Source organism: Natator depressus, chromosome 11 (assembly GCF_965152275.1).
Source record: "Natator depressus isolate rNatDep1 chromosome 11, rNatDep2.hap1, whole genome shotgun sequence".
Taxonomy (NCBI): domain Eukaryota; kingdom Metazoa; phylum Chordata; order Testudines; family Cheloniidae; genus Natator; species Natator depressus.
This window is the reverse complement of record NC_134244.1, coordinates 35860540-35886644: the sequence shown is the minus strand read 5'-3', so window position 1 is coordinate 35886644 and position 26105 is coordinate 35860540. Positions and strand designations below refer to the sequence as shown.

The 26105-nt window shown below is 43.7% G+C and overlaps 1 protein-coding gene across 5 annotated transcripts in view; it reads right to left on the bottom strand.

The window, feature by feature from the left end:
* LOC141995930 (sodium channel protein type 2 subunit alpha) overlaps positions 1 to 26105 on the bottom strand; it is a 124718-nt gene that overhangs the window by 57509 nt on the left and 41104 nt on the right. For all 5 annotated transcript variants that reach the window (XM_074967468.1, XM_074967466.1, XM_074967469.1 and 2 more), the window contains 8 exons: positions 23693 to 23756; positions 22896 to 23037; positions 21925 to 22131; positions 20104 to 20400; positions 18343 to 18690; positions 17131 to 17263; positions 12540 to 12778; positions 10848 to 11021 (listed from right to left, as the gene is read on the bottom strand). In XM_074967468.1, coding sequence (XP_074823569.1) covers positions 10848 to 11021; positions 12540 to 12778; positions 17131 to 17263; positions 18343 to 18690; positions 20104 to 20400; positions 21925 to 22131; positions 22896 to 23037; positions 23693 to 23756 — 1604 coding nt within the window. The remainder of the gene's footprint in view (positions 1 to 10847; positions 11022 to 12539; positions 12779 to 17130; positions 17264 to 18342; positions 18691 to 20103; positions 20401 to 21924; positions 22132 to 22895; positions 23038 to 23692; positions 23757 to 26105) is intronic.

Here is a 26105-nt window from a genome sequence, read left to right as displayed (position 1 = left end):
GCCACGAATCAGTCCATAGGATCCAAGGGGAGAGTACAGAGGCAAGTGTAACCATATGGAATTTGAAGTAATAGATGAAGGTGTTGAGGCAATGAAGACCGACGATAGGTCTCCAACCCCCTTTCTTCTTTGGGATTAGGAAGTAGTGAGAATAAAATCCCCTGCCCCTGCATTCTGGGAGTACTTCCTCTACCACTCCCAGTTGAATGAGGGAATCAACATCTTGCCTCAACAGTCTTTTGTGAGAAGAATCCCTGAAGCGGGATGGGGAGGGTGGAAAAGGGATTGGAACAGCTTGAAACTGGACATGATACACCTGTCTGATGATCTCAAGGACCACTGGTCTGAGGCTATCTGAAAAAAATGTTACCTACCTCTTGTAACTGTTGTTCTTCAAGATGTGATGCTCATGTCCATTCCAAGTAGGAACGTGCACGCTGCATGCACAGTCGTTGGAAGATTTTTCCCCTAGCAATATCCGTTCGATCGGCTGTGGAACCCCCTGGAGTTGTGCCTTTATGGCGGTGTATATAGGTCCCTATCAACCCGCCGCCTCTTCAGTTCCTTCTTGCCAGATATTCTGACAGAGGGGAGGTGGGTGGATCTTGAAATAGACATGAGCAACACATCTCAAAGAACAACAGTTACGAGAGCTAGGTAACTGTTTTTTCTTCTTCAAGTGCTTGCTCATGTCGATTCCAAATAGGTGACTCCCAAGCCTTACCCAGGAGGCAGGGTCGGAGTTCATGGAATCGCTAATTGTAGCACCGCTCTGCCAAATGCTGCATCGTCTCTGGCCTGCTGTGTAATTGCGTAGTGCGATGTAAAGGTGTGGATCGACAACCACGTCACTGCCCTGCAGATGGCTTGAATAGGAACTTGTGCCAGGAACGTTGCTGAGGATTCCTGTGCCCTTGTGGAGTGTGCCATGAGTGTACAGGCAGGAATCTTTGCCAAGTTGTAACGCGCATGAATACAGGACGTGATTCAAGAACAGATCCTTTGGGACAAGACTGGAAGCCCCTTCATCTGCTCCTCAACTGCAATGAAGAGTTGCATTGATTTCCAAAATGACTTCATTCTTTCAACGTAGAAGGCTAATGATCGTCTGACATCCAGGGAGTGAAGCATTCATCCCCTGTTGCTAATGCGAGGCTTAGGAAAGAACATAGGGAGAAAAATGTCCTGGTTCACGTGCAATTGCGAAACTACATTTGGGAGAAAGGCAGGGCGTGGTCGCAACTGCACTTTGTCCTTATAGAAGACTGTGTATGGAGGCTCCGAAGTTAAGGCCTTAAGCTCAGACATCCTCCTGGCTGAAGTTATAGCCACCAAAAACACTACTTTCCAGGAAAGGTAGAGGAGGGAGCACGTTGCTAAGGGCTCGAAAGGAGGTCCCATCAGTCTAGAGCAGGGGTGGGCAAACTATGCGGGCCACGTCTACCCTGTCAGACTTTTTAATCCAGCCCTCCAGCTCCATTGCCCCTCTCTGCTTGCCCAGCGCTCCCACCAGAGAGTGAGGTCTGGGGCTTGCCCCACTCTGGCGCTCCAGCCGAGAAGCGGGGTCAGGGGCTTGCCCCACTCCACCTGCCCAGCGCTCTGGCTGGGGAGCGGGGTTGGGGACTTTCCCCACTCTGCCCACCCAGCGCTCCCACTGGGGAGCGGGGTCAGGGGACTTGCCCTGCTCTGGCGCTCCAGCTGGGGAGCAGGGTTGAGGGCTTGATGTGGTGGGTGGGCCTGGCGCAGTATGTCTTTTCTGATTTAAAAAAACACATTGCCATCACAGCTCTTTTGAAAATGAGGCCCTTTGGGGACACTGCAGGAATGATGTTATTTCATCTCTGCATGAAGTATGTAGCGTAGTACATTGAAAAGTTTTTGCTAACATAAAATTTGTGTTCAGACAGGAGTAAAATTGTGTGGTAAAATCAACAAACAGTAATGTAATTTTCTAACAGTGCATTGTTCAACAGAATTATTTTAATAATGTTGATGTTTAAAGAAACTTATGCTGTCCCTGTTTGAACATGAATTGTTAATTTTGTGATCATTCATGGCTTGCCATACAATTTCCATACCCGATGTGGCCCTCAGGCCAAAAAGTTTGCCCACCACTGGTTTAGAGAGCACCAGGTTGAGATCCCATCGGGGAATTGGCTGTCTTTCTTGAGGGTACAGCCTCTCTATGCCTTTGAGGAAGTGGCCCACCATGGGGTTTGCAAAAACAGAGTGACCAATTGAACCGGGGTGGAAAGCTGAGATAGCGGGCAGGTGCACCTTTACTGACAATACTGACAGACCTTGCTGTTTTAGACGCAGCGAACAGACCAGGATAAAGGGAATTCATGACTGTAAGGATGGTATGTCATTTTGTAATGCCCAAATGAAGAATCTTTTCCACTTGGCCAGACAAGTAGCCCTGGTGGATGGCTTTCCGCTGCCAAGGAAGACCTCTCTAACAGGGTCTGAGCATGTGAGCTCCAAAGGGCTTAGCTACAGAGTTTCCATGCCATGAGCTAGAGAGACTGCAGATTGGGATGCTGGAGGTGGTCATGGTCCTGTGTGATCAAATCCGGGAACAGGGGCAGGGTTATCGGCATGTCCACTGACAGGTCTAGAAGTGTGGTGAACCAGTGCTGGTGTGGCCCCGCTGGTGCTATTAATATAATTGATGCTCCCTCCCTTCCTTCTGACCTTCAGCAGGACCTTGTATACAAGCGGGAAGGGCAGGAATGTGTATAGTACAGAGGTGGGCAAACTACGGCCCACGGGCCACATCCAGCCCGTGGGACCCTTGTACTCGGTCCCTGAGCCCCCGGCCCAGGAGGCTCGCCCCTGGCCCCTCCCCCGCTGTTCCCCTTCCCTCGCAGCCCCAGCTCACTGCACTGCCGGCGCAATGCTCCAGGCGGCGCAGCGGGCTGCAAGCTCCTGGGGCAGTGCAGCTGCAGAGCCCGGCCTGACCCTGTGCTCTGTGCTGTACGGTAAGGGGGCAGGGAGCAGGGTGGGTTGGATAGAGGGCAGGTGAGTTCGGGGGATAGTCGGGGGGGGTGGATAGGGGTCGGGGCAGTCAGGGGGTGGGGAACAGGGGGTTGAATGGGGGCAGGGGTCCCGGGGGGGGCCGTCAGGAAGCGGGGGATTGGATGGGGCGGCGGGGGGGGGCAGAGGTTCCGGGGGCAGTCAGGGGACAGGGAGAAGGGGTGGTTGGATAGGACAGGGGTCCCCAGGGGGCAGTAAGGAAGGAAAGGGGGGGTTGGATGGGGTGGCAGGGGGGTAGCCAGAGGCAGGGGTTCTGGGGGCGGTCAGGGGACAGAGAGAAGGGGTGGTTGGATGGGGCAGGGGTCCTGGGGGGGCCGTCAGGGAATGTGGGGGTTGGATGGGGCAGGAGTCCTGGCAGGGGGAGCTGTCAGGGAGCGAGAAGCAGGGGTGTGGGGGCTGGGCCACGCCCCCTCCCCTAACCGGCCCTCCGTACAATTTTCGAAACCCGATGTGGCCCTCAGGCCAAAAAGTTTGCCTGCCCCTGGTATAGTAAATGGCCCTTCCAAGGGAGGAGTATAGCATCTGCAAGTGAGCCCAGGCTGTGATTCAGGAAGGAGCAAAACTGGTGACACTTCCTGTTATATTTTGTTGCAAACAAATCTATTTAGGGAAACCTCCACTGTTGAAAGATGTTGATCACAACATCCGGACGGAGGGACCACTCGTGATTTTGAAATGACCTGCTGAAATGATTGGCCAGTTCGTTCTGGGAGCCTGGAAGTTACAATTCCTCTAGATGTATTGAATGGGCGATGCAGAAATCCCACAGCTTGAGGGCTTCCCAGCACAGGGGAGAGTCGTGAGCACCACACTGTCTGTTTATATAGAGCATCACTGTCATGTTGTTGGTCAACACCTATACCGGGGTGGCCAACCTGAGCCTGAGAAGGAGCCAGAATTTACCAATGTACATTGCCAAAGAGCTATAGTAATACATCAGCAGCCCCCATCAACTCCCCCACCTCCAACTCCAGTACCTCCTGCCCGCCAGCAGCCCTGCCAATCAGCACTTCCCCCTCCCTCCCCGTGCCTCCTGCCCGCTGCGATCAGCTGTTTCACAGTGTACAGGAGGCTCTGGGATGGAGGGGGGGGGAAGCAAGGGTGCAGCAGGCTCGGGGAGGGGGCAAGAAGGGGTGGGGGCCTTGGGGTAAGGGTGGAGTGGGGGGCGGGGCCTGGGGTTGAGCAGTGGAAAGTTGCAGCTGTAGCTCCAGCTCTGGAGTCAGCACCTATGCAAGGAGCCACATATTAACTTCTGAAGAGCCACATGTGGCTCCGGAGCCACAGGTTAGCCACCCCAACCTATACATATCTGCCCTCCAGATGGGCCTGGAACGTCTGACAAGCAAAGCAGACTGCTCTTAGCTCCCTGACGTTGATGTGCAGCGAAAGTTATGCCTGGGACCAGAGGCCCTGAGTCCTCCTGAGTGCACCTCTGCCCTGAGCACACCCCGATCCCATTGCCGACACATCCGTGACTAGAGGCATTGAGGGTTGGGGCCTGGAGAAAGGCACTACTGTGTACACTGCTTATGGGTTGAGCCACCACAGGAGGGACTCAATAACTGGAGGAGGAAGTGTAACTAACTTGTCTAGGCGGTCTTGGGATGGCGTGTACTCTGAGGCCAGCCAGGCCTGCAGAGGCCAAAGCTGAAGTCTTGCATGCTGTACTACATATGTACAAGTGGCCATGTGACCGAGCAGCTTTACGCAACCTTGGGCCGTAGTAGTGGGGTATTGCCTTAGGTCCTCTGTGATGGTGCCCAAACTCAGAAAACGGGACTCCAGAAGGAAGGCTGGCTTGACCTGAGTCTAAGAGAGCTCTGATTAATTCTATTTTCTGCGTAGGGGTTAGAGCTGATTTAGGCACATTCAGTATTAGTCTGAGCTCTTTGAAAGTCTGTTGTATGAGGTTCATATGATGTTCCACCCGGGCTTTGGTACAGCCTTGACAAGCCAGTCATCTAGGTACGGGAAAACTTGTACTTGGGAAGGCAGCAACAATGGACATGCTTTGGTGAACACCCGAGCAGCCGCTGATAGCCCAAAGGGGAGAACTGTGAACCGATAATGAGAGTTGTTGACCACGAAGCAGAGGAACCAGCTGTGGGATGGCATAATCGACACATGGAAGTATGCATCCTTCAAGTCGAAGGCGGTGTACTAGTCCCCCAGATCCAGGGTGGGAATAATGAAAGCCAGAGAGATCATGCGGAACTTCAGCTTTTTCATGAATTTGTTGAGGTTCTGCAGGTCCACAACTGCTCGTAACCCACCTTTGGCTTTTGGGATTAGGAAATATCGGGAATGGAAACCCTTGTTCCAGGACTCCTGAGGGACCTCCTCTACCACTCTGGTTTCTAGGAGCACTTGCACTTCCTGTATGAGAAGTTGGTTGTGAGAAGGGTCCCTGAAGAGGAACGGGAAAGGGGGGTGGGAGGAAGGAAGGGAACAGAATTGGAGAGAATATCCCAATTCTACTGTGTGCAAGACCCACTGGTCTGAGGTGATCTGGGCCCAGGCCTGGTAAAAATGGGATAGACGATTCAAAAACGGGGAGAAGGATCCGGGATTGTGACTGGTGTGTCGCCCCTGGGTGCACCTTCAAAAGTTTTGTTTGGGAACTGAAGACTGTCTCACCGAGCTCTGGCCCTGGTTGGAAGATGGCTGCGGAGGCCTTCGCCTATTACTCTGACCGCGCTTCCTACTACAATCTTGTCTGAACTAAGAGGGGTAGAAGCATGGCGGGAGCTGAGGCTTAAAATGCTTTCTTTGTGGGGCTGGCGGATGGAGCCCCAGGGACTTTAATATTGCTCTTGAGTCTTTGAGACTGTGAAGCCTGGAGTCCATTTGCTCTGCAAACAGACCCAACCCATCACAGGGCAAGTCCTGAATCGTTTGTTGGACCTCATGTGGAAGGTCCAAAACTTGCAGCCACGATCTCCTTTGCATGGCTATAGCGGTGGACATCATTAGTGTCACCGAGTCTGCTGAGTCTAATGCAGCTTGCAGGGAGGTCCTTGCAATAGCCTTGCCCTCCTCGAGGATGGCTCCAAAGTCAGAGCGAGTCAGCTGGGAGTAACTCCTTAAACTTGGACAAAGTGTTCCCAGAGTTAAAATTACAGCGGCTGAGGACTGCTTGTTGATTGGCAATCCGAAGATGTAGCCCCCCGGTGGACCTTATGGCCGAAGAGGTCCAGCTTTTTTGCCTCCTTAAATTTGGATGTAGGACCCTGTTGCCCTGGTCTTTCTTTTGTGTTTGCCACTGCCACAACCAGCGTGCCCGGCTGAGGGTGCATGAATAGGTATTTGTACCCCTTGGACGGTACAAAGTACTTCCTTTCCACCCCTTGGCCGTGGGGGGAATGGAGGTTGGGAGTTTGCCATAGGTGGGAGTTTGTGATATTCTGGATGATCTTGTTCAAGGGTAAGGCCACCCTTAAAGGACCCCTGGGTATCAGGATGTCCACCATGGGATCCACTTCTTTTGACATCTCCTCCGCCTGGAGGCCCAGATTTTGTGCTAACCTTCTGAGTAGCTCTTGGTGGGTTCTACTGTCCATAGCCAGAAATGTGGCAGATGAACCGGCTACTGCCTCGTCCGGGGAGGAAGAGGATGATGCTCTTAGTTGCACCGGGTCCTCCCGAACCTCTAACTTGTGGAGGTCTTCCCATGCTGATACTTCCAGCACGGTGCCCTGGGCTGACCCTCTGTGATTAGGCATGGAAGTCTGTTCATTAAATTGGAAAGTCTATCCTGTAACAGAAATTGATATGCAGAGAGAGGTGTCTGAAAATTTGACACCCTCATCTGAGGGGGTCCATCCACAGAAATCTAAGTCCCTCATGTCTTTTCTTCTGAGGGGTAGATTGGTCTAGCCTTACAGCTTTGCAAGGTTGGCGTTAGGGGGTAGGAAGCAGGGCAATTGCCTGGGGCCCCATGTCACAGGGGCCTGGCACTGAGGGGCTTGGGCTTCAGCCCTTGGCAGCGGGGCTTTGGCTTTAGAAACATTGCAGAAATCCAATGTATGAACAGGTGAGACAGGGTGGGGGTCCACTCCTTAGTTTCTGCCCTGGGTCCCAGTGAGTCTAACACCTTCCCTGCTGCTTTGACCTCTCAAGGGATGTACTACAAGTATACTGGGAGGGTATTAATGGAAATATTCAAACCCTTTAGCAGATGCCTGGTATCTCCTGTCTGCCCTTTTCAGTGTCACTGTGATTAAGGAGATGAGGGTATTCCAGATCAATGTGGATGGTTTGAGTAGCCCATTATTAAGAACCCTGGACTTCAGAAAAGCAGACTTTGACTCCCTCAGGGAACTGATGGGCAAGATCCCCTGGGAGAATAACATGAGGGGGAAAGGAGTCCAGGAGAGCTGGCTGTATTTTAAAGAATCCTTATTGAGGTTACAGGGACAAACCATCCCGATGTGTAGAAAGAATAGTAAATATGGCAGGCGACCAGCTTGGCTTAACAGTGAAATCCTTGCTGCTCTTAAATACAAAAAAGAAGCTCACAAGAAGTGGAAGATTGGACAAATGACCAGGGATGAGTATAAAAATATTGCTCGGGCTTGCAGGAGTGAAATCAGGAAGGCCAAATCACACCTGGAGTTGCAGCTAGCAAGAGATGTTAAGAGTAACAAGAAGGGTTTCTTCAGGTATGTTAGCAACAAGAAGAAAGTCAAGGAAAGTGTGGGCCCCTTACTGAATGAGGGAGGCAACCTAGTGACAGAGGATGTGGAAAAAGCTAATGTACTCAATGCTTTTTTTGCCTCTGTCTTCACGAACAAGGTCAGCTCCCAGACTACTGCACTGGGCAGGACAGCATGGGGAGAAGGTGACCAGCCCTCTGTGGAGAAAGAAGTGGTTCGGGACTATTTAGAAAAGCTGGACGAGCACAAGTCCATGGGGCCGGATGCGTTGCACCCGAGAGTGCTAAAGGAGTTGGCGGATGTGATTGCAGAGCCATTGGCCATTATCTTTGAAAACTCATGGCGATCGGGGGAGGACCCAGATGACTGGAAAAAGGCTAATGTAGTGCCCATTTTTAAAAAAGGGAAGAAGGAGGATCCTTGGAACTACAGGACAGTCAGCCTCACCTCAGTCCCTGGAAAAATCATGGAGCAGGTCCTCAAGGAATCAATTCTGAAGCACTTAGAGGAAAGTCATCAGGAACAGTCAGCATGGATTCACCAAGGGCAAGTCATGCCTGACTAATCTAATTACCTTCTATGACAAGATAACTGGCTCTGTGGATGAAGGGAAAGCAATGGACATGTTGTTCCTTGACTTTAGCAAAGCTTTTGACACTGTCTCCCACAGTATTCTTGCCAGCAAGTTAAAGACGTATGGGCTGGATGAATGGACTATAAGGTGGATAGAAAGTAGCTAGATTGTCGGGCTCAACGGGTAGTGATCAATGGCTCCATGTCTAGTTGGCAGCCGGTATCAAGTGGAGTGCCCCAGGGGTCGGTCCTGGGGCTGGTTTTGTTCAACATCTTCATAAATGATCTGGAGGATGGTGTGGATTGCACCCTCAGCAAGTTTGCAGATGACACTAAACCGGGAGGAGTGGTAGATACGCTGGAGGGTAGGGATAGGATACAGAGGGACCTAGACAAATTGGAGGATTGGGCCAAAAGAAATCTGATGAGGTTCAACAAGGACAAGTGCAGAGTCCTGCACTTAGGATGGAAGAATCCCATGCACCGCTACAAACTAGGGACCGAATGGCTCGGCAGCAGTTGTGCAGAAAAGGACCTAGGGCTTACAGTGGACGAGAAGCTGGATATGAGTCAACAGTGTGCCCTTGTTGCCAAGAAAGCCAATGGCATTTTGGGATGTATAAGTAGGGGCATTGTCACCAGATCGAGGGACGTGATCGTTCCCCTCTATTCGACATTGGTGAGGCCTCATCTGGAGTACTGTGTCCAGTTTTGGGCCCCACACTACAAGAAGGATGTGGAAAAATTGGAAAGAGTCCAGCAGAGGGCAACAAAAATGATTAGGGGACTGGAACACATGACTTATGAGGAGAGGCTGAGGGAACTGGGATTGTTTAGTCTGCGGAAGAGAAGAATGAGGGGGGATTTGATAGCTGCTTTCAACTACCTGAAAGGGGGTTCCAAAGAGGATGGCTCTAGACTGTTCTCAGTGGTAGCAGATGACAGAAGGAGGAGTAATGGTCTCAAGTTGCAGTGGGGGAGGTTTAGGTTGGATATTAGGAACAACTTTTTCACTAGGAGGGTGGTGAAACACTGGAATGCGTTACCTAGGGAGGTGGTGGAATCTCCTTCCCTAGAAGTTTTTAAGGTCAGGCTTGACAAAGCCCTGGCTGGGATGATTTAGTCGGGTATCGGTCCTGCTTTGAGCAGGGGGTTGGACTAGATGACCTCCTGAGGTCCCTTCGAACCCTGATATTCTATGATTCTATGATTCTAAGAATATGGTGAGTTACTCCATTGCGGGCTATCCAGCTGCTTATGTTATTTCTTTTGGATGGCATCCAGGAAGAATCTAGCATCTCTGCCATTATTTTAACAAGTCCTGGAAAGCCTTTAACTCAGGGGTGGCCAACCTGAGCCTGAGAAGGAGCCAAAATTTACCAATGTACATTGCCAGAGAGCCACACTAATACGTCAGCAGCCCCGCATCAGCTCCCCTCACACTGCTCGTAGAGCCTCCCACCCACTGGCAGCCCCGACGATCAGTGCCTCCTCCTCCCTCCCCGCACCTCCTGATCAGCTGTTTCGTAGCATGCAGGAGGCTCTGGGGAGGAGGTGGGAGTAGTGAGGGCACGGCAGGCTCAGGGGAGGGGGCGGGAAGGGGTGGAGTGGGGGCAGGGCCTGTGGCAGAGCCAGGGGTTGAGCAGTGAGCACCCCCTGGCACACTGGAAGTTGGTGCCTGTAGCTCCAGCCCTGAAGTCGGTGCCTATACTAGGAGCTGCATATTAACTGCTGAAGAGCTGCATGTGGCTCCGGAGCCACAGATTGGCCACCCCTGCATTAGCTCATTCATTGAAGCAGTGGATGGAAGATTAACTGCCTCATCTGAGGAGGAGGATGAAATGGCCAGAGCTGGTGACTTTCTGTGGAGTAATTATGCCCACTATATTTGTCCTTTTCCTCATTTTGGCTAATCTATGGGGGAGGAGAATCCAGGAATAGGGGGTCTTTACTGGGAAAATGTTCCTATACAGAACACAACTAAGCCAACTGGCAAAGAAAACTTATCAATACTAAGCTAAAACTAACAATAAACTTCACAAACTGTAGGAGAACTAAGCTAGCTACACACTAAGAGCAAGGAATGCAGATACTACAGGGTTCTGTCTCACAGATACTATAAGGTTCCATTTCGGAGGCATCGGTGATAAGAAGGAATGGAGTGTGGTTGTGGCTGCCCCACCCTTTATGCCTTCAGCTCTGGGGAGTGAGAGGGCACTCAGGGCACATGTGCAGCCCCAGCAAACATTGATATTAAAAAGATTCCAATCTCACACACCAAGAGTGGAATCTGTGTGGACAATCACTCAAAGAAGAAAGCAGACTACTAATGCATTGTGACGAAGATGCACAACCTACAGTAGATGCATGCAACTAGTCGCTAGGCAATTTAGCAGCTTTTAAAAAATTATGCAATGAACTTTTGACTTGGTAATGAGGATCCACTGTAGAATACTCCCTTTGGAGAAAATTCATGTACACCAGCTTTATAATATACAAAGAGAAAATTAAAAATGAAGCAGTATACTTGTGTGTATAAAGTAAATATATAATGTAAAAGCCTGCATTTACTAGTGTACTTACCAATCTGAATGATCTGAGAACAGATAATCCTTCCACATTTGCAAGACCAAGCTCCATTAAACTAAGGCTCACAATAAAACCATCAAAAATATTCCAGCCTTCTTGGAAATAATAATAAGGATCCATGGCAACTATCTTGAGAAACATTTCTGCTGTGAAGATGCCAGTAAAGACCTAAAGGTAAAAGATAATCTGTTACACAAATAATATTGAAGAACATTTTAGATAAAAATAATAGTGACAATTTTTAACAAGTTATATGTATCCGGTGACTCTTACCAGAATAGAAGGTCTTTCTATGATAAATCTACATAGATTCTAAATATTTCTGTGCACTGACTTAGCAATCAAATTCAGAAGTGTAGCTAAAATATGCCTCACAACATTTAATTGCTAAATGGGAACCAGCAAAGAAGGGAAATAGGTCTTCTCTTCAAACTGCTAATAAGCATGTATGGAGATTGTGACAAAGAACCCATTCTAGTTGTTCCTTCCTTCTCAAATGCCATCTTTGCTCAATTTCTTGAGATAAGGCTAAACTTATTTGAGACCAGATTTTTCCACTTTGACATAGACTATATGGAGGATGGTGTGGAGCAACCTTTCTCCTGAATGATCTCCAGAAGGCACTATCAACCCACGGCACCATCTTCTTCCAAGGTAGACTATGTTCTCCCCTGTGCATCTGTACACATTGCTGTCCAGTGCACAGGGGTCAGAACCATGGCCCTCTTCCTGTTCCATCCTTTGGGGTTGCTAGCTCATCAGGAAGAGTTAGCAGAAAGCAGTTTCTATACTTAGAAGAGTACAAGGACTGCAACTGCAACTCAGTCATGGTCTATAATTATCTGATAGTAAAGGGCTCTGTAACCAAGCAGACAAAGATGTAACAAGATCCAACAGGTAGAAGGTGAATGTAGACAAATTCAAAATAGAAATATGGTGAAACAGCTTACCAATGGGGTCTTTAAATCAAAACTGATTGTCTTTCAAAAAGATCTAATTCAGCTACAAGTTATTGCACTAGATGCAGGAATCACTGGCTGAAATACCCTGGCTGTGTTATATAGGTGGTCAGAAATGATCATAACTGTCCCTTTGAATTGTGTCTGCCTCTAGTGTAGGAGAGTACAAGATGGGGCTAGTTTCTTCTGCCCTTTCTCACCCACCCAGGCACATTCTGACCCCAAATCTGAGTTCTATTGAACAAGGAAGTACCTCACAAATAAGGCATAGGGTGTGTATTTTGTAACCACATTGCAATTTATCGACAAGAGTGATCCTCTGTATTCTGTCACTCTGATTACCATTTCTGAGAGCATGTCTTTCTGTAAATGAGATCAATGACAATTCAGAGAGCCATTCAGAATATCAGATAATTTTACAGGACTTCTGGTGTCTGCTCCTTATTTGTTCTACACCTAGGAGAATTTTTTTGAAGGGGAATTAATTAAATTTTTTTATTAGCAGTCTGTATAGGCAAAACTGGAGATATGCTTTTGAGGTCTCTTACAAACACCGCATTAAAGAAAAGACAAACAGTGTATCTTAAACATGCATAGTTAAACAGAGCTGCCTGTGAGTATATCATAGACTGTACAAAATATCTTCGTAAGATGTGTAAGGACACTCAATAATTCTTTTCAAGAGAAATGTATTTGTATGTCACATAATACATTATGAAAGACTTACCAGATTTCCTACTGAAAGCACGTGACTAAACTGTTCCGTCATTGGATAATGCTCCATGGCCATAAACAATGTGTTTAAAACAATGCAGATAGTAATAGCAAGATCGACAAATGGATCCATCACAATCAAATTTACAATATGTTTTACTCTTAACCATGGAGTGCAGCAATCCCAGATCAAGCATGTGTTAGCAAATTTATACCAGCATGGTGGGCATTTCTGCCTGGATTCTTCAAGTTCTAGAGGGAAAAGTGTAAAACAAATTCAAAAAGACAGCTCTTTATTATATGTATCAAGTGGGTTTTGTTTTAAGGCCTAAGCATTCTTCTCAATGTTTAGGTGACAGAAACGGCATGATGAAACAGAGCCCTTGAGACCCAGACTGATGTCCAGCCACAGCAAAAGTTAAATAATTAAAAAGAGGAACTTGGACCAATAAATTCTAAAACTGGTGTTAAAAGAATCCTTTTCAATTAATAAAATAGCCATTCACAAACCAGAATCTAAATAGGAAGCAAAACACAGCTTTAATTCAAAGGATAGCATAGCAGAATCCTGGTGTATGTGGAAGAGTAGTATAGTTCAAATTGCATCTTGCCCATGGGACTTAATAATTTGATATTCTTGTTCCAAACAAAATGCCAGATGACTCCTAACACTGAATTATGGTCCAGGAGCACAAAACTCTGGGTCATGCCCATTTTGGCCTGAGTTACCAGACTTACATCTCCAGGCTTAAATCCACTAGATGGGATTTATTATAATTTACCACTGGAAAAAAAAGTGAACCCTATTTGTACATTTATTTCTTCAGAAACAGTACACCTTGAAAATCTGTGCATGGGGTTGGGTCCGCTGCCACAGAAAACATGTGTAATTCAAGGTGATTTACAATAGGTGGTAGCAGGGCCCACCTACTAGCTCCTTCTGAGAATGGCTTACATCAGGTGTAGAAACACTGAAAGAGCTGGTTAATAATCTAAACAGTAATCCTCTTGTGCTGTAGAACCAAATATGTTTCAACTTAATTATATACATTTCCTTCTTAGACCTGTGATTCTAGACAGTGATTCCAGGGTGGGTTAGGATAGCCAGGCATTATGTTTAGAAGAAAAACAAAACAGGTAAGCATTAATTATTTTCTCTCTCTCTCTCAAAAGATATGTTTGTCAGTCCTATATATATGAGACATAACAACAACAACTTCTGGAAGTGAGAACATGAGAGCAGCCATACTGGGTCAGACCAAAGGTCCATCGAGCCCAGTATCCTGTCTTCCAATAATGGCCAAGTCAGGTGACCCAGAGAAAATGAACAGAACAGGTCATCTTAAAGTGAACCATCCCGTCGCCCATTCCCAGCTTCTGGCAAACAGAGGCTGGGGACACCATCCCTGCACATCATGGCTAATAGTCACTGATGGACCTATCCTCCATGAACTTATCTAGTTCTTTTTTGAACCCTGTTAGTTATAGTCTTGGCCTTCACAACATCCTCTGGCAAGGAGTTCCACAGGTTGACTGTGTGTTGTGTGAAGAAATACTTTCGTTTGTTTTAAACCTGCTGCCTATTCATTTTATTTGGTGGCCCCTAGTTCTTGTGTTATAAGAAGGAGTAAATAACATTTCTCATTTACTTTTCTCCACACCAGTCATGATTTTATAGAACTATATCATATCTTCCCCTTACTCATCTCTTTTCCAAGCTGAAAAGTCTCAGACTTATTAATCTCTCCTCATATGGCAGTTAAACTCCTGATCTAGCTGAGGTCAGGAATTTAGCAAGATCTTAAAAAAAACAAGGATATGGGACTATATGGCAATTCGTATGTTTCTACCACATTCTGCTTCTTGTGTGCCTTGAATAGACAGTTTGTAATCCAACCTGAACACTGGGACCTTAGTCACCTTCTTCTATTGTACTGAGTAGGGAAGGCAATTTATAGATTGTAGGCATTTTGGTGCAGGGAGTGTCATTTACTACTACAAATAATAATAATAAATATAAATAATTAATAATAACAAAATGCAGTGTGGATAATCCTGAATCTATGAATTTGTCCTGAACTTGTATACTGTATTTTCACTGCCTTTCACATGTTCATGTTATGCCATACATTTTTCTTGTCTATGATGGGTTTGGAAAAAAAGAAAGCATCTCTCCAATGAGTTCTATTAAATTCTGACAATATCAAATATTCTGGAATTCTCATCTTTTTTTCCATGAAAAACATATAGGGTAATATGCAAATATTTTTTTCCATGAAGAACACATAGGGTAATACGCAAATTCATCAGTTCCCCACTTCCTTCTGTAACTTCTAGGGGAAATGCTGCCTGCAGGTGATTCAAATCTTCTTCCTTGGTTTCTATATCTAGTACTTCAATCACCTTCTGACACAGTATAGAACTTACCTGGGGATGGGATGTAGCACATGCCCTCATTTATTGAGTGAGCGTTTCTCTCAGGTTTATGAGACTGTTTTGCATATCTAATAGCTAGATTGGCCCTATCAATGTCAGAATTGGAGAGACTCAGGACCCAGATTGTAAGGAACCATTAAACCCCATCACTGCCCTTGTTATCCACCAATTATCCCAACAGAAATGGACAGAAGCATCAGAGTACAAGAGTAAAAGAGAAGGATACATGACAGTTTCCCCATAGAAGTCAAACTAATTAAATAATTTTGGAGGTGTTTTATTTGCGCATGAGAGTCAGAGACAGGGTCACTTAGCTGCTGTTGCTCTTTTATTTTGTATCCAATGGCTGTCACGGCTAAGGGTGGGGACCTCCCTAATCACTTCTACTAGTATTACTGTGACAAGACTAGAAGAATCTGGTGATTGTCACTGACAGCATGAGTGGGCACCTCACCTGCTTGTTCGATAGTATTCCTTTGGGTGGAACCAACGGAACCCAGTTGCTATCGGCATCTGTGCCGGTGGAACTCTTGCCTGTTTGTCTCTAGGACATAAATATGCCCTTAACCTTGTCCTCTTGGCACATAAAACCTTTCCTTCACCCTTGTGATCTTGAGGTGCATGAGAGACATGTGCTTTTGCACTCTACAGTAAGAGGGGTGATGGGGTTGTTTTGTTTTAGTTACAATCTTCTCATTTTCAGATGCTATTTTGCACTGCTACCCAAGGTGAAAGCTGGGCCAAGAGGCTCAAGGTGGTAACAAAACCAATTAAAACAAGCCTACAAAAGACCTACAACTTGACCTTTAGCTATGAAGCAGTTAATTTTTTGTTTATTGTTTATTATCTAAAGTGGCTTCACTGTGGAAGGAAACAAAATCCTTGATGGGGCTACTCATGTGAGTAAATTTACTCATATGCGTGAGTCTTTTCAGAATCAGACCTCTAATTAAGCTCCAATCCTAAAACCATTCAAGCATGTGTGTAATTATTCATATGAATACTCCTCTCGACTTGAATAATTACATATGGTCATCCTTTATTATGATTTAATTAGAAACACCATGGCCTTGTCTACACTTATGGCAGCTTGTAGGGTACATGTAACTAACTGCTGCAGTGAAAAGGAGGCTGTGAACACACTTCAGTGTGTAGCTTCACATGGCAATGAAAGGGTCTGGCAGAAGGGAGGTAGAGGGACACTACACTGCTAAAAATAGCAGTGTAGATGGTGAGAGGCACCTTTGGGGCATGTAGATAGTATGTAGAGTATATACCATAAAGTTCTGGCATGCCTTGACTCTACTCATCTAAGCAATGCCTCATCATCGACACTGCTATTTATACCTGTGCTGGGAAGCATGCGGTGTCTGTACTCTACATAGTGCTGTAAGTCTAGACATAGCCTATATTGTTGTAGTGATACGACCTTGTGTTGTTATCCAATCTGATCTCACATATGAAGCATGTTTGAGCTGAGTCAGTGTTGCGATCCAAGACCTCTGCAGAAAAGACAGCTTCTGCTCCTGAAGGCAAGAAGTTCTAAGGACCAGCTGGTGATATTATCACTGTGACTCCACAAGAGGTAGAAATGGTGGGAATATTAGTGTAGGCAGTGAAAATAGATCTGATCTGAGCAGGGTTGGGTTATTTGGCAGCTAGAACACCAGTGGCTGCCTTCCAGTTGAATTGCATTTGTGAGAGTAATGGTGGGAAATTTTATGTAAAAAATCTAGCATTAACACAGCCCTAGGCCATGTCTATACCAAGAGCACCCTACTGGTACAGGAAAAATGGTATACTATAATGTCAATACACTCCTGATGTGGACACTTTGTACTGATATAATACAATCACTACCATGAGCAAAACAAGCTATACCAGTCACCAGCTTTGCCAGTATAGCTTCATCTACACTAAGGACATCTGCCAGCACAATTATGTCAGTCATGGATCACACCTCTTCACGCCCTGACTGACATAGCTAAGTCAAACAGGAAATCTGTGACAGAGCCAGGAGTAGAAGCCTAGTCTCCTAACTCACCATACTCTGCTTTAGCCACAAGACCATCCCCTCCCATATACACGTCCAGGGGAACAGAGTTTTTCTCTGTCCAGTTATTTATACTATTTATACTTAGTCATATCAGACATACCATGCTACATACCTTCCATTGTGTTTGTGAGTATGCTGGCTATACTCATTGCTCTTTGTCTTGCACTGGGCTCTGACAGGAAATCCATAGAAACGTGGTAAGAACTTGTCCGTCTCTTTCTTAATTCTGTTTCTGTTGTGGTACCCTGAAAATAAAATGCTGATAAAATAGTCTATCACCATGTGTGTTGATTTAATAAGCAAACACTGTATGGATTCTATAAAAATATAGTGAGTTTCTAGGAAAATGAGGGACATGTAGGTTCATATCCCCTGTATACTGATTTCATTTAGGTCCCAATTCAGTTAAAAATTTAAGCACAAGCCTAACTTTAAGCATGTGAATAGCCCCATGGACTTCAATGGGACTACTTGTGTGCTTAAAGTTAGGCATGTGCTTATATACTTTGCTGATTCCGGGCCCAGAAATTCAATTTGAATGTCTTTCTCACATTGGATTTAACTATTTGAAAATTTGAAAAAAGATCCACAGAATTTGGCAGTGAGCTTTATTATAAATATCTTTCTAAATATGTGGCATATCTTTTCATAAATCTGTATTCGCACAGCCTACGTGGACAGGCAGCTGTGTGCACAAATGGGGTATGTGCATTTTCTTGGGTTGCTTCTTCATTTAGACTGAATATCTATACAGTAAGCCTATATCTAAATTTTCAAACCAAAATCAAAGGACAAGAAATGTCTAATCACACTGAAATTTATACAAAAAATTAACCTCTAAGAATCTTGAATTGACTGAGAGTAGTGCTATCACAACCCATTCAAGTTAAACACAGTATTCTATTGACAGGGGTATGTAGAGTTAACGGGAGTTATACCATGGCTTACTTTATTCCATTAATTATATATAACCCATTTATCATTTTTGTAATTTTTGACATCCATCTGATATAGGAATGCAGAACTTCCCAATTAAATCTTCGGGGGAAATGTACTGACTGCCTGGATATATAATAAAGCCATACATTTTGCTTATTACATTATTTACTATTTTATCTTGTTAATTCCTAGTGTATTAACAAGTATTTTCAGGTATTTAATTAGACATTGCGAGACAAATCTCAGTTTGACCAACCAAAAAAATCATTCCCAAGTGATTTCATTTTGTAGAAACACAGGTCTGTGTAGTAAGAAGAGGCCACCTTGCCTGAACTATTAGAAACTTCCTTAAATTCATAAAACAGCTACTGCTGGCAATGATCACCTCTGGGAGAAGCTGTCCAGTAGGTGACGTGAGAGCCGGAGGTCCACCAACTAAAGAAACCACCCCATTGCAATCTACAGTGCTGTGCATCTTCCCATTTGCTGGAAGCGCTGGTACCATTCTGGATGACCTACTGGCCTGACTAATGTTACTGTTGCGCCGTTCACCATGTCTATGTGGAACAAAGAGAGAACCTCTTCTACTCTCATTGTCTTCAAAAGTGCTATGTTCATCATCAGCAAAGTCATTTTCTGATCCTACATCCTTTGCTCGACCTCTGAAGCTGAAAAGACTCGTCCTGCTGCTGCGCCTTGGGGAAAACAGGGAGCCACGAATGCTCAGCAAAGACTGTACAAAAAGAAAATTATATAATTATTAGCTGAAAATTCTTAAAAAATAAATACAAAGTTAATATGTTCTAAAGATTTATGTCATAGACAAAGAAAGAGACTACTACACACACGAGCGTGCACACACACATGCTTTTAGGTGGCTTGGGAGTAAAATTAATAGGAAAGAGCACACAAGTGATTTCCACTGCCATAGTTACTTTGCCACTTCGAAAAATAAAATCAATCAGTTTAATTACAGTAAAAGACGCTGTTTAATGAAATTGCTTCCTCTAACTCTCTGCATATTTTATTGCACGCGGTTCATAAATTAATAAAACTGAAGCTAGACTCTTATTTATTCCTGCTTTGTGTTGGTCTGTATGCTTGGCTAAATAATTTTTTATGCAAATGTTTTGGGCCCTACTTTGTACTGACAGACAGCAAACAAATATGAGTTAGTTTAAAAAAATGTAAATATTTTCCTAGATATTATTCATTTAGGCCCCAATCCTGCAAGCAGTTCTCAGAGGTTTTTTTTGTTTGTATGTAGAGTATATACCGTAAAGTTCTGCCATGTCTTGACTCTATTCATCTAAGCAATACCTCATCATCTACACTGCTATTTATACCTGTGCTGGGGAGCATGCGATGTCTGTACTCTACATAACGCCATAAATGGAGACATAGGCTATACTGCTGGAGTGATACAACGTTGTGTGATTATCCTATGTGATCTCACATACTAAACACATTTGAGCTGGGTCAGTGTTGGGATCCAAGACCTCTGCAGAAAAGACAGCTGCTGAAGGAAGTGTGCTGTGGATTCTGTAGATGGCACTCTTCTCTCTCAGTCACCACTGTGCAATGCCACAGGAGAGAGGCAAGTGCCACTTTTGCTATTGGCACTGTGATCTTTTTTGAGACATAAAACCAAGGTCTTGAAACTAATGAACACTTTCACATGAAAAATTTCACATGAAAATTTTTGCCATGTGCAGTGACTCTGTGTCCCTCAAATTTAGTTTTTTGTGAAGTTCATTAAATGGCTGCTTTGTCATTGGAAATGTGATATTTCAGATTATGAACATGCAAAATCTTGAAACCACTATTCACACTGAATGCACCCATTTTCACAAGTATATGGGCCCATTTTCATGAAAGAAACGTGAGAAGTGGCACATTTTTCCTTCAGGTGGGTTCATTTTTTTAATTTGCAACGAAAAACAAAATCTCTCTAATTCTAACAGCTTCATATTTCACTGCAAGCGTTTAACAAAAAGTCCTGACAATTTGAAATTACATTAAAGATCCTGTGACACCTTCTGCAGAAATAAGGATATTCACCTTGTGTCCTTACCATTACTGCACTCTCATGACAAACCGATGATGATGCAATAAAGACACAGTTTAATGGATAATACCACTGTACCTGATGTGGAGAAGAGAACCTCTTTTCATATGTCAGCCTGTTCCCTTCAATGGAGAATCGGAAACCTTTCCTTCTGATGCTATCTTCTGATTCAGATTTGTGAAAATCTTCCTCATCTTTCTCCTCTCCTTCAGACTGTTCCTTCTGTTTTCTCTTCTTCCTTCTGTTCCTTCTCTCTTTAGCACTCTTTGAACTCAACTTCGATGCTTCAGAAGAACTTTCAGAGAATCCTCCTACCCCACCTACTCCGCTGAACTCTCTTGAATCAGCTGCTACTGCAGCTGCTGCTGCTGCTGCCTGTTGTGTCACAAAATGACACACAATTAAAATGTACACTAACATTTTTAAATTTATTTTTTTGAAGTGAGTGAATGTGATATTTGTGTAAGCGAAGCACTGAACCCACTTCATAAAGCACAGCATATTGCACAAAGCACCTTTTTGTCAATGTGCAAGGAAAAATAATTCACCAGTCCACTGCAATCCAGACCAAAAATGGCCCTATATTCTTGCCCTGAACCTGACAGGGAATAGAACAGTCCAGAAGAAAACTGCATCACTGGAGCAACAGGTGAACAATCATGTCTTTGTTGGATTAAAGAAGAGGGAACAATATAGCATTTGTGCAATGAATCTTAACCAGCAGACAAACTATACAAAGTTCAGGGAATGTAGTCAAAGAAAGAATGTAGAGAAAAGAAAATATAAGAGAAAAGAAATCCGCAGTAACAGGAGATAACATTTCCTTAAACCACCTTTGCTGGGTCCTATGCATATATGGATAGTTTCCAACTCCTTAATGGACTAGCTATGTCCAGTGACATCATTCCAGTCAGTGGTCTTCATAGAATTGAGTTAAACTATGTTCGGCAATAGCCCTGGTACTGCTTATAGTCTCTAACATTTGTAGAGAATTTGACTAAATAATGTTTTTTTTAAGGCTGAAGTCAGCAGCAGATGTTGCTAGAAGGCACAGGTCAGCTGGTCTTTAGCCAGACACTTACCAGGAAGATACAGATCAACTCCACCTTTAGTTAGCCACTGTCCAGTCAACCAACTAGTCCATTAGGAAGTGTGAAGGGTTTCAAAAAGAGGAAAGAGGCTTCAAAGTAGGACCCAAAGGTTCATGGATTCTAAGGCTAGAAGAGACCACTGTGATCACCTAGTCTGACCTCATATATAACACAGGCCATAGAACTTCCCCAAAATAATTTCTTGAATCAAGACATCCAGTCTCGATTTTAAAATTGTCAGTGATGGAGAGTCCAATATGACCCCTGCTAAATTGTTCCAATGGCTAATTACTCTCACCATGTAAAATGTGTGCCTTTTTTTCAGTCTGTTTCCAAGTGATGCAACACTACTCTAGTGGGGAGCACTGCCCACAAAATATGTAAGTTTTCTTTCAGCCTGAATCTCTGTTGTAATTTTCTGCTCAGTCTTGCCATTTTCACAGCAAAGTACCTGTCCTGAGTTACATTCAAGAAATGTAATGAAAAGTTATTTAGCTGTAAATAATTCATGTAGCAGCACCTGTGTTTTTTTCACATCTCCACCTGAGACTTCAATCGCCAGTGTCTCAGCTCAGTGTTCTTTACCAGATTTCTTACTAATCAACAGACTAAACTGATCATTTAGGCGTGAGTAAGGAGTAGAACAGAGTCATTATTTCTCTATTTCTCACCCTTGTTCGGGGGCTGTGTTTGTGTGGGGGAAGTAATTTACTACTGTGAAGGGGGTCGGGGTTTATGCTCCTGTGTGGCTGAAAAGGACCAGTGCACAATCTTGCACTAAAGGAACAATTTTGGATTACAAAGGTACCTGAGCTTCTTCTTGTTGTTTTTTCAACTGTTCAAGCATCTGCTGAAATTCTGCCTCCTTCTGCTCTGCTTCTTCCATGGTTGCTTGATTCTGTTCTTCATAGGCCATAGCAACAACAGCCAGGATCAAGTTAATCAGATAGAAAGAACCCAGGAAAATTACCAGAACAAAAAATATCATGTATGTTTTGCCAGCAGCACGTAGCGTCTGGGGAAAAAAGAAATAAATAGCTTTATCATTTTTTTGAAGTTACTACATAGTCTCTATACATTATAATTTATTAATGCACAATTCTAGTATAATAAGAGCTCTTGTGTTGACACAACTGGTTTTTGATAATTCATATAGTTTTTCCATATAAAAATATTGTGGGTCATATTCTGCTCACAAGTGCAAAACTAGAGTTAAATGGGCCTTGCAGAAGAATCTCTACTGGGTTCAAGGTAAATAAGATTCTGCAGCTCAGCTGCTTCACAATTTCTACTACAAACTAGAGGCTGTAGTAGTGTCAGCTGCCACAGCTCTCCCCCTAAAATGGGGTTTTATCCTGTAGATCTACATAGTAGAAGGGCCACTGGTCACACCTTATCCTTCCACGCCCAAGGAGGTTAGAGGCAAGATGTGCCTCTTAAGGAGGAAGTGTGGTCTAGTAACATACAGAACACTGGACTCGGAGCCAACCATGACTCTGGTATTCACTGATTGTGTTTATGCAAGATATGTTACCAATTTGGGTTCATTTACCCACCTTAATACAGTTATTCTTGATTATTCACAATTATTCTTATTATTTATGTATACGGAAGTATAACCTAAGAGCCTCAGTCATCCACCAGGACCCCATTGTAGAGAAACACAAAACACGAAGACAGTTCCCGCCCCAAGCATTCTCAGAGATATGTGGATGTAAAGCACGGTGTAAACGCTATGTTGTAGCTGTAGTAATAGTGTTTATTTTAGTGGATCCTCACCAGCTGATAAAGATTCTCCCAAAAGTCCTGAGTCATCAGTCGAAAGAGTGACAAAAACGCCCAGCTGAATGTGTCAAAGCTCGTGTAGCCATAGTTGGGGTTTCTACCAGCTTTCACACATATATATCCTTCTGGACATTGACTACAAAAGAAAAAGAAATGCTATTTTAAATAGATACTCCAAATCATTACACACTACTGTACATCACAGAAATGTTCAGGATATGAGTTGCCAACATTCAGTCACTTACTCAAGATGAAATTATTATCAGCTAAAATTTTACTCCACAAAACAATCCAATAAAGGACGCTGTAAGGTTAACTAAGATAAAACAAATTAGAAAAGAAAAAAGTATGTTATTTTCTAAGAACACATCAACGCTTTAATGATAAAATGTATAATATGCTATCCTTCCCATTCACGCTCTTGATTCTCACAAGCTTGTCAGCTGTCAGCACATCTCCTGTGAAATTGCAAAAGAGTGTCCCCTGGCATGGCTTATAATAAGGGAACTACTCAGCCAGATGGCAGCAAATGTTTATGCTCGAAGTATTTGAATGCCTACTTTTAGGGAAAAAGGCTAGCCTGACACACTTATATAGGAACATTGCAAATTCAAGTCATGTTGATGCTGATACTCAGAAATCCAGTATCATACTCCAGAAACTTTGTTGATTTGAAATAATACACTGTGGAAGACACTGCAGTGGGTTGTCCGCTTGAGTTTTCCTAACTTACACTTGTACATATAAATGTTTTCGTAAAAGACAATAAAATATAATGAAACATTTCTTACCCTGCATCTGAGCTATTGCCACACAGCAGAGCATCATTTTGTCCTTCCAAAAAGTAAAAATGACCTGTTTAAAAAGAGAAAGGGGGTGCGGGTTGGGGGGAAGTGTGGTGAATTTACTGAGAAAATGTGTTTAATCACCACATAAAGAAACCATTTAAATCTAAATTTAATCATACAAAATAATATAAACTTTTGTGTTTTAAAGGAAATTAATGTAACCATAACATGGAAACCACAAACATAATTTCAGGAGAAATATCTTATAATTTTAGAACTATGGAAGGAAGCAAAAATAATGTTTTTGACAAACAAAAGACTTTCTAACACATCTAGAAGATGCATTTCTTTAGAGAAACAGCAAAGCAACAGTACAGTAGAATCTTGTTAAGCCATACAAATGATTGGAAGACCCTCTGTGGATTACCAAATTTATACATTTGCAAATAACTGAACAAATACCATGAAAAAATTACAAGTACGCTGAATTAACAAAATGTATTTGTCCATATGTTTTGATGTTAATTATTTATGATATTTCATAGGATACTTTATTCAACTACTACACTGCAATTTGTCAAAGTAATTAAATCTTAGTAACATGAGAACTCAGTACAGCATGCTGCTATTACACCTCGATTTTGAGAAGTGGAGGGAGACCATCAAGCTGTGTGAGTGTGTATGAGAGAGGATTACTAAGCCGAATTCTCTGGTGATGTAAATGGATCCATGTTCTATTGCACTTAAAGTTTCACTATTGAATAACAAACATAATCAAGTTAAATCCCAAAGTAAATAAAAGTACTGAGATGATTTTTAGATAGCCACAAAGGTGTTCAAAATTCAGCCCTTTAAAGCTATAAATTGGTGAAACAGCACATGAGCAAAGGGCTAGATTGTGCAACTCCTACTCATACTGACAAGCACTCACTCAACCAAGCAGCCTCATTGTCATATTTAGGATAATTTTAAAAATAAGTGCTCATCGGGGTGAGTAAGGGTTGCATAATTCAGCCCAATATTAAGGGAAAATCCAAATTCTATCATCAAGATGAAGAACTATTTGTCGAAAATTCCAATGGAAGCAAAAGAGTTTGGAATACTATTTGGAATTAGCAGACTTTTCTTCTTTGGTATCTCCCAAACAATATATCCCAATATCTGTTTTCGGTCTAAAGGCTGATAGGAGTAAGGGGAACAGAGAATACTCATATCTGTAAGGAAAAACAAAAATATCTATTCTTTGTGGGCATTCAGGGGTAAAATTGCATTTCTGGTGTGCTTCATACTAATAGATGTAACTGGTCATTTTTTTTTACCTTTTGTCTCACAGTAAATTACCCATGAAGGAATAGTGACTATGCCTTTAGCAGAATAAAACTATGCTAAGAGGAAAACTGGCCTTCAGGTATAGACACAAAGCTTTCTGTTACAAAATCAGATGATATCCCACGTGCAACATATTGGGCCAGAGGAATGACTAATCTTAAAATGTCAATAGCAGTAAGAATAGGTTTGATTCATAAAAGACAACTCATTTTACTTATGAAGAAAATGTCTGGGAAATGCAGACCATGAAAATGTATGATGGGCTTAGAGAATCTGATCTCTAGCTTAATTACCATTTTAATAGCAGTGATTGACAATTTAAACATATTGGCTAACAATGAGAATAAGCTGAAGTGTAATGGAAGGGACAGAATTCTTAAAATCCCTAAGGCAGATTCTTGCCCCAGTTTCCTTTGTGCCACTCAAGGGGTGCAAATGGAATAGCAATTTACCCTATCTACCCTGTAGGGATTCCCCCTGGAATGGGGAATCTCTAATAGGTGTAGCACTGGCAGAATTAGCACAACTCTTGGTTCAAGTGGCACGTCACGGCAGGGAGGGGTGAGAGTGAGATGTTTGCTGGTTATCACCAGAAAGCAGACAGTCCCTTATGTCTATTCTGTTTTAAAACTCACTGCAGTGAGTCTTCGGGACCAGGTCTACAGACTTGGAATAAAGCTCTGGTGTTAAAAACTGTTGCACAGATGTTTGGATTCGGGCTGGAGCTCAGGTTCTGAAGCCAGGGGATGGGGTGGGTTTCAGAGCTGGAGCTCCAGCCCGAGCCACAATGTTTTTGTGCCATAGTGTGAGCCAAGTCTGTAGACGTGGGCTCTGAGATTTGCTGCTGCACGTTTTAAAATGCAGTGTAGACTTACCCTTATGGACCATTGCCAGCTGGGCCACATCCAACCAGAGACTCAAAGAACTGTAGCCAGCTCCTTAACGATATCTCTACACTACTGCAACCAGCATAAGCTGGACACGGTAGAGAATCTAATATAAATATTGACAGACAATCCGCAGACCTTATGCCCCAGATGTCTTAAAGAAAAACTGCAGTCCCACTGTAAGGGATCTTCTAATAACT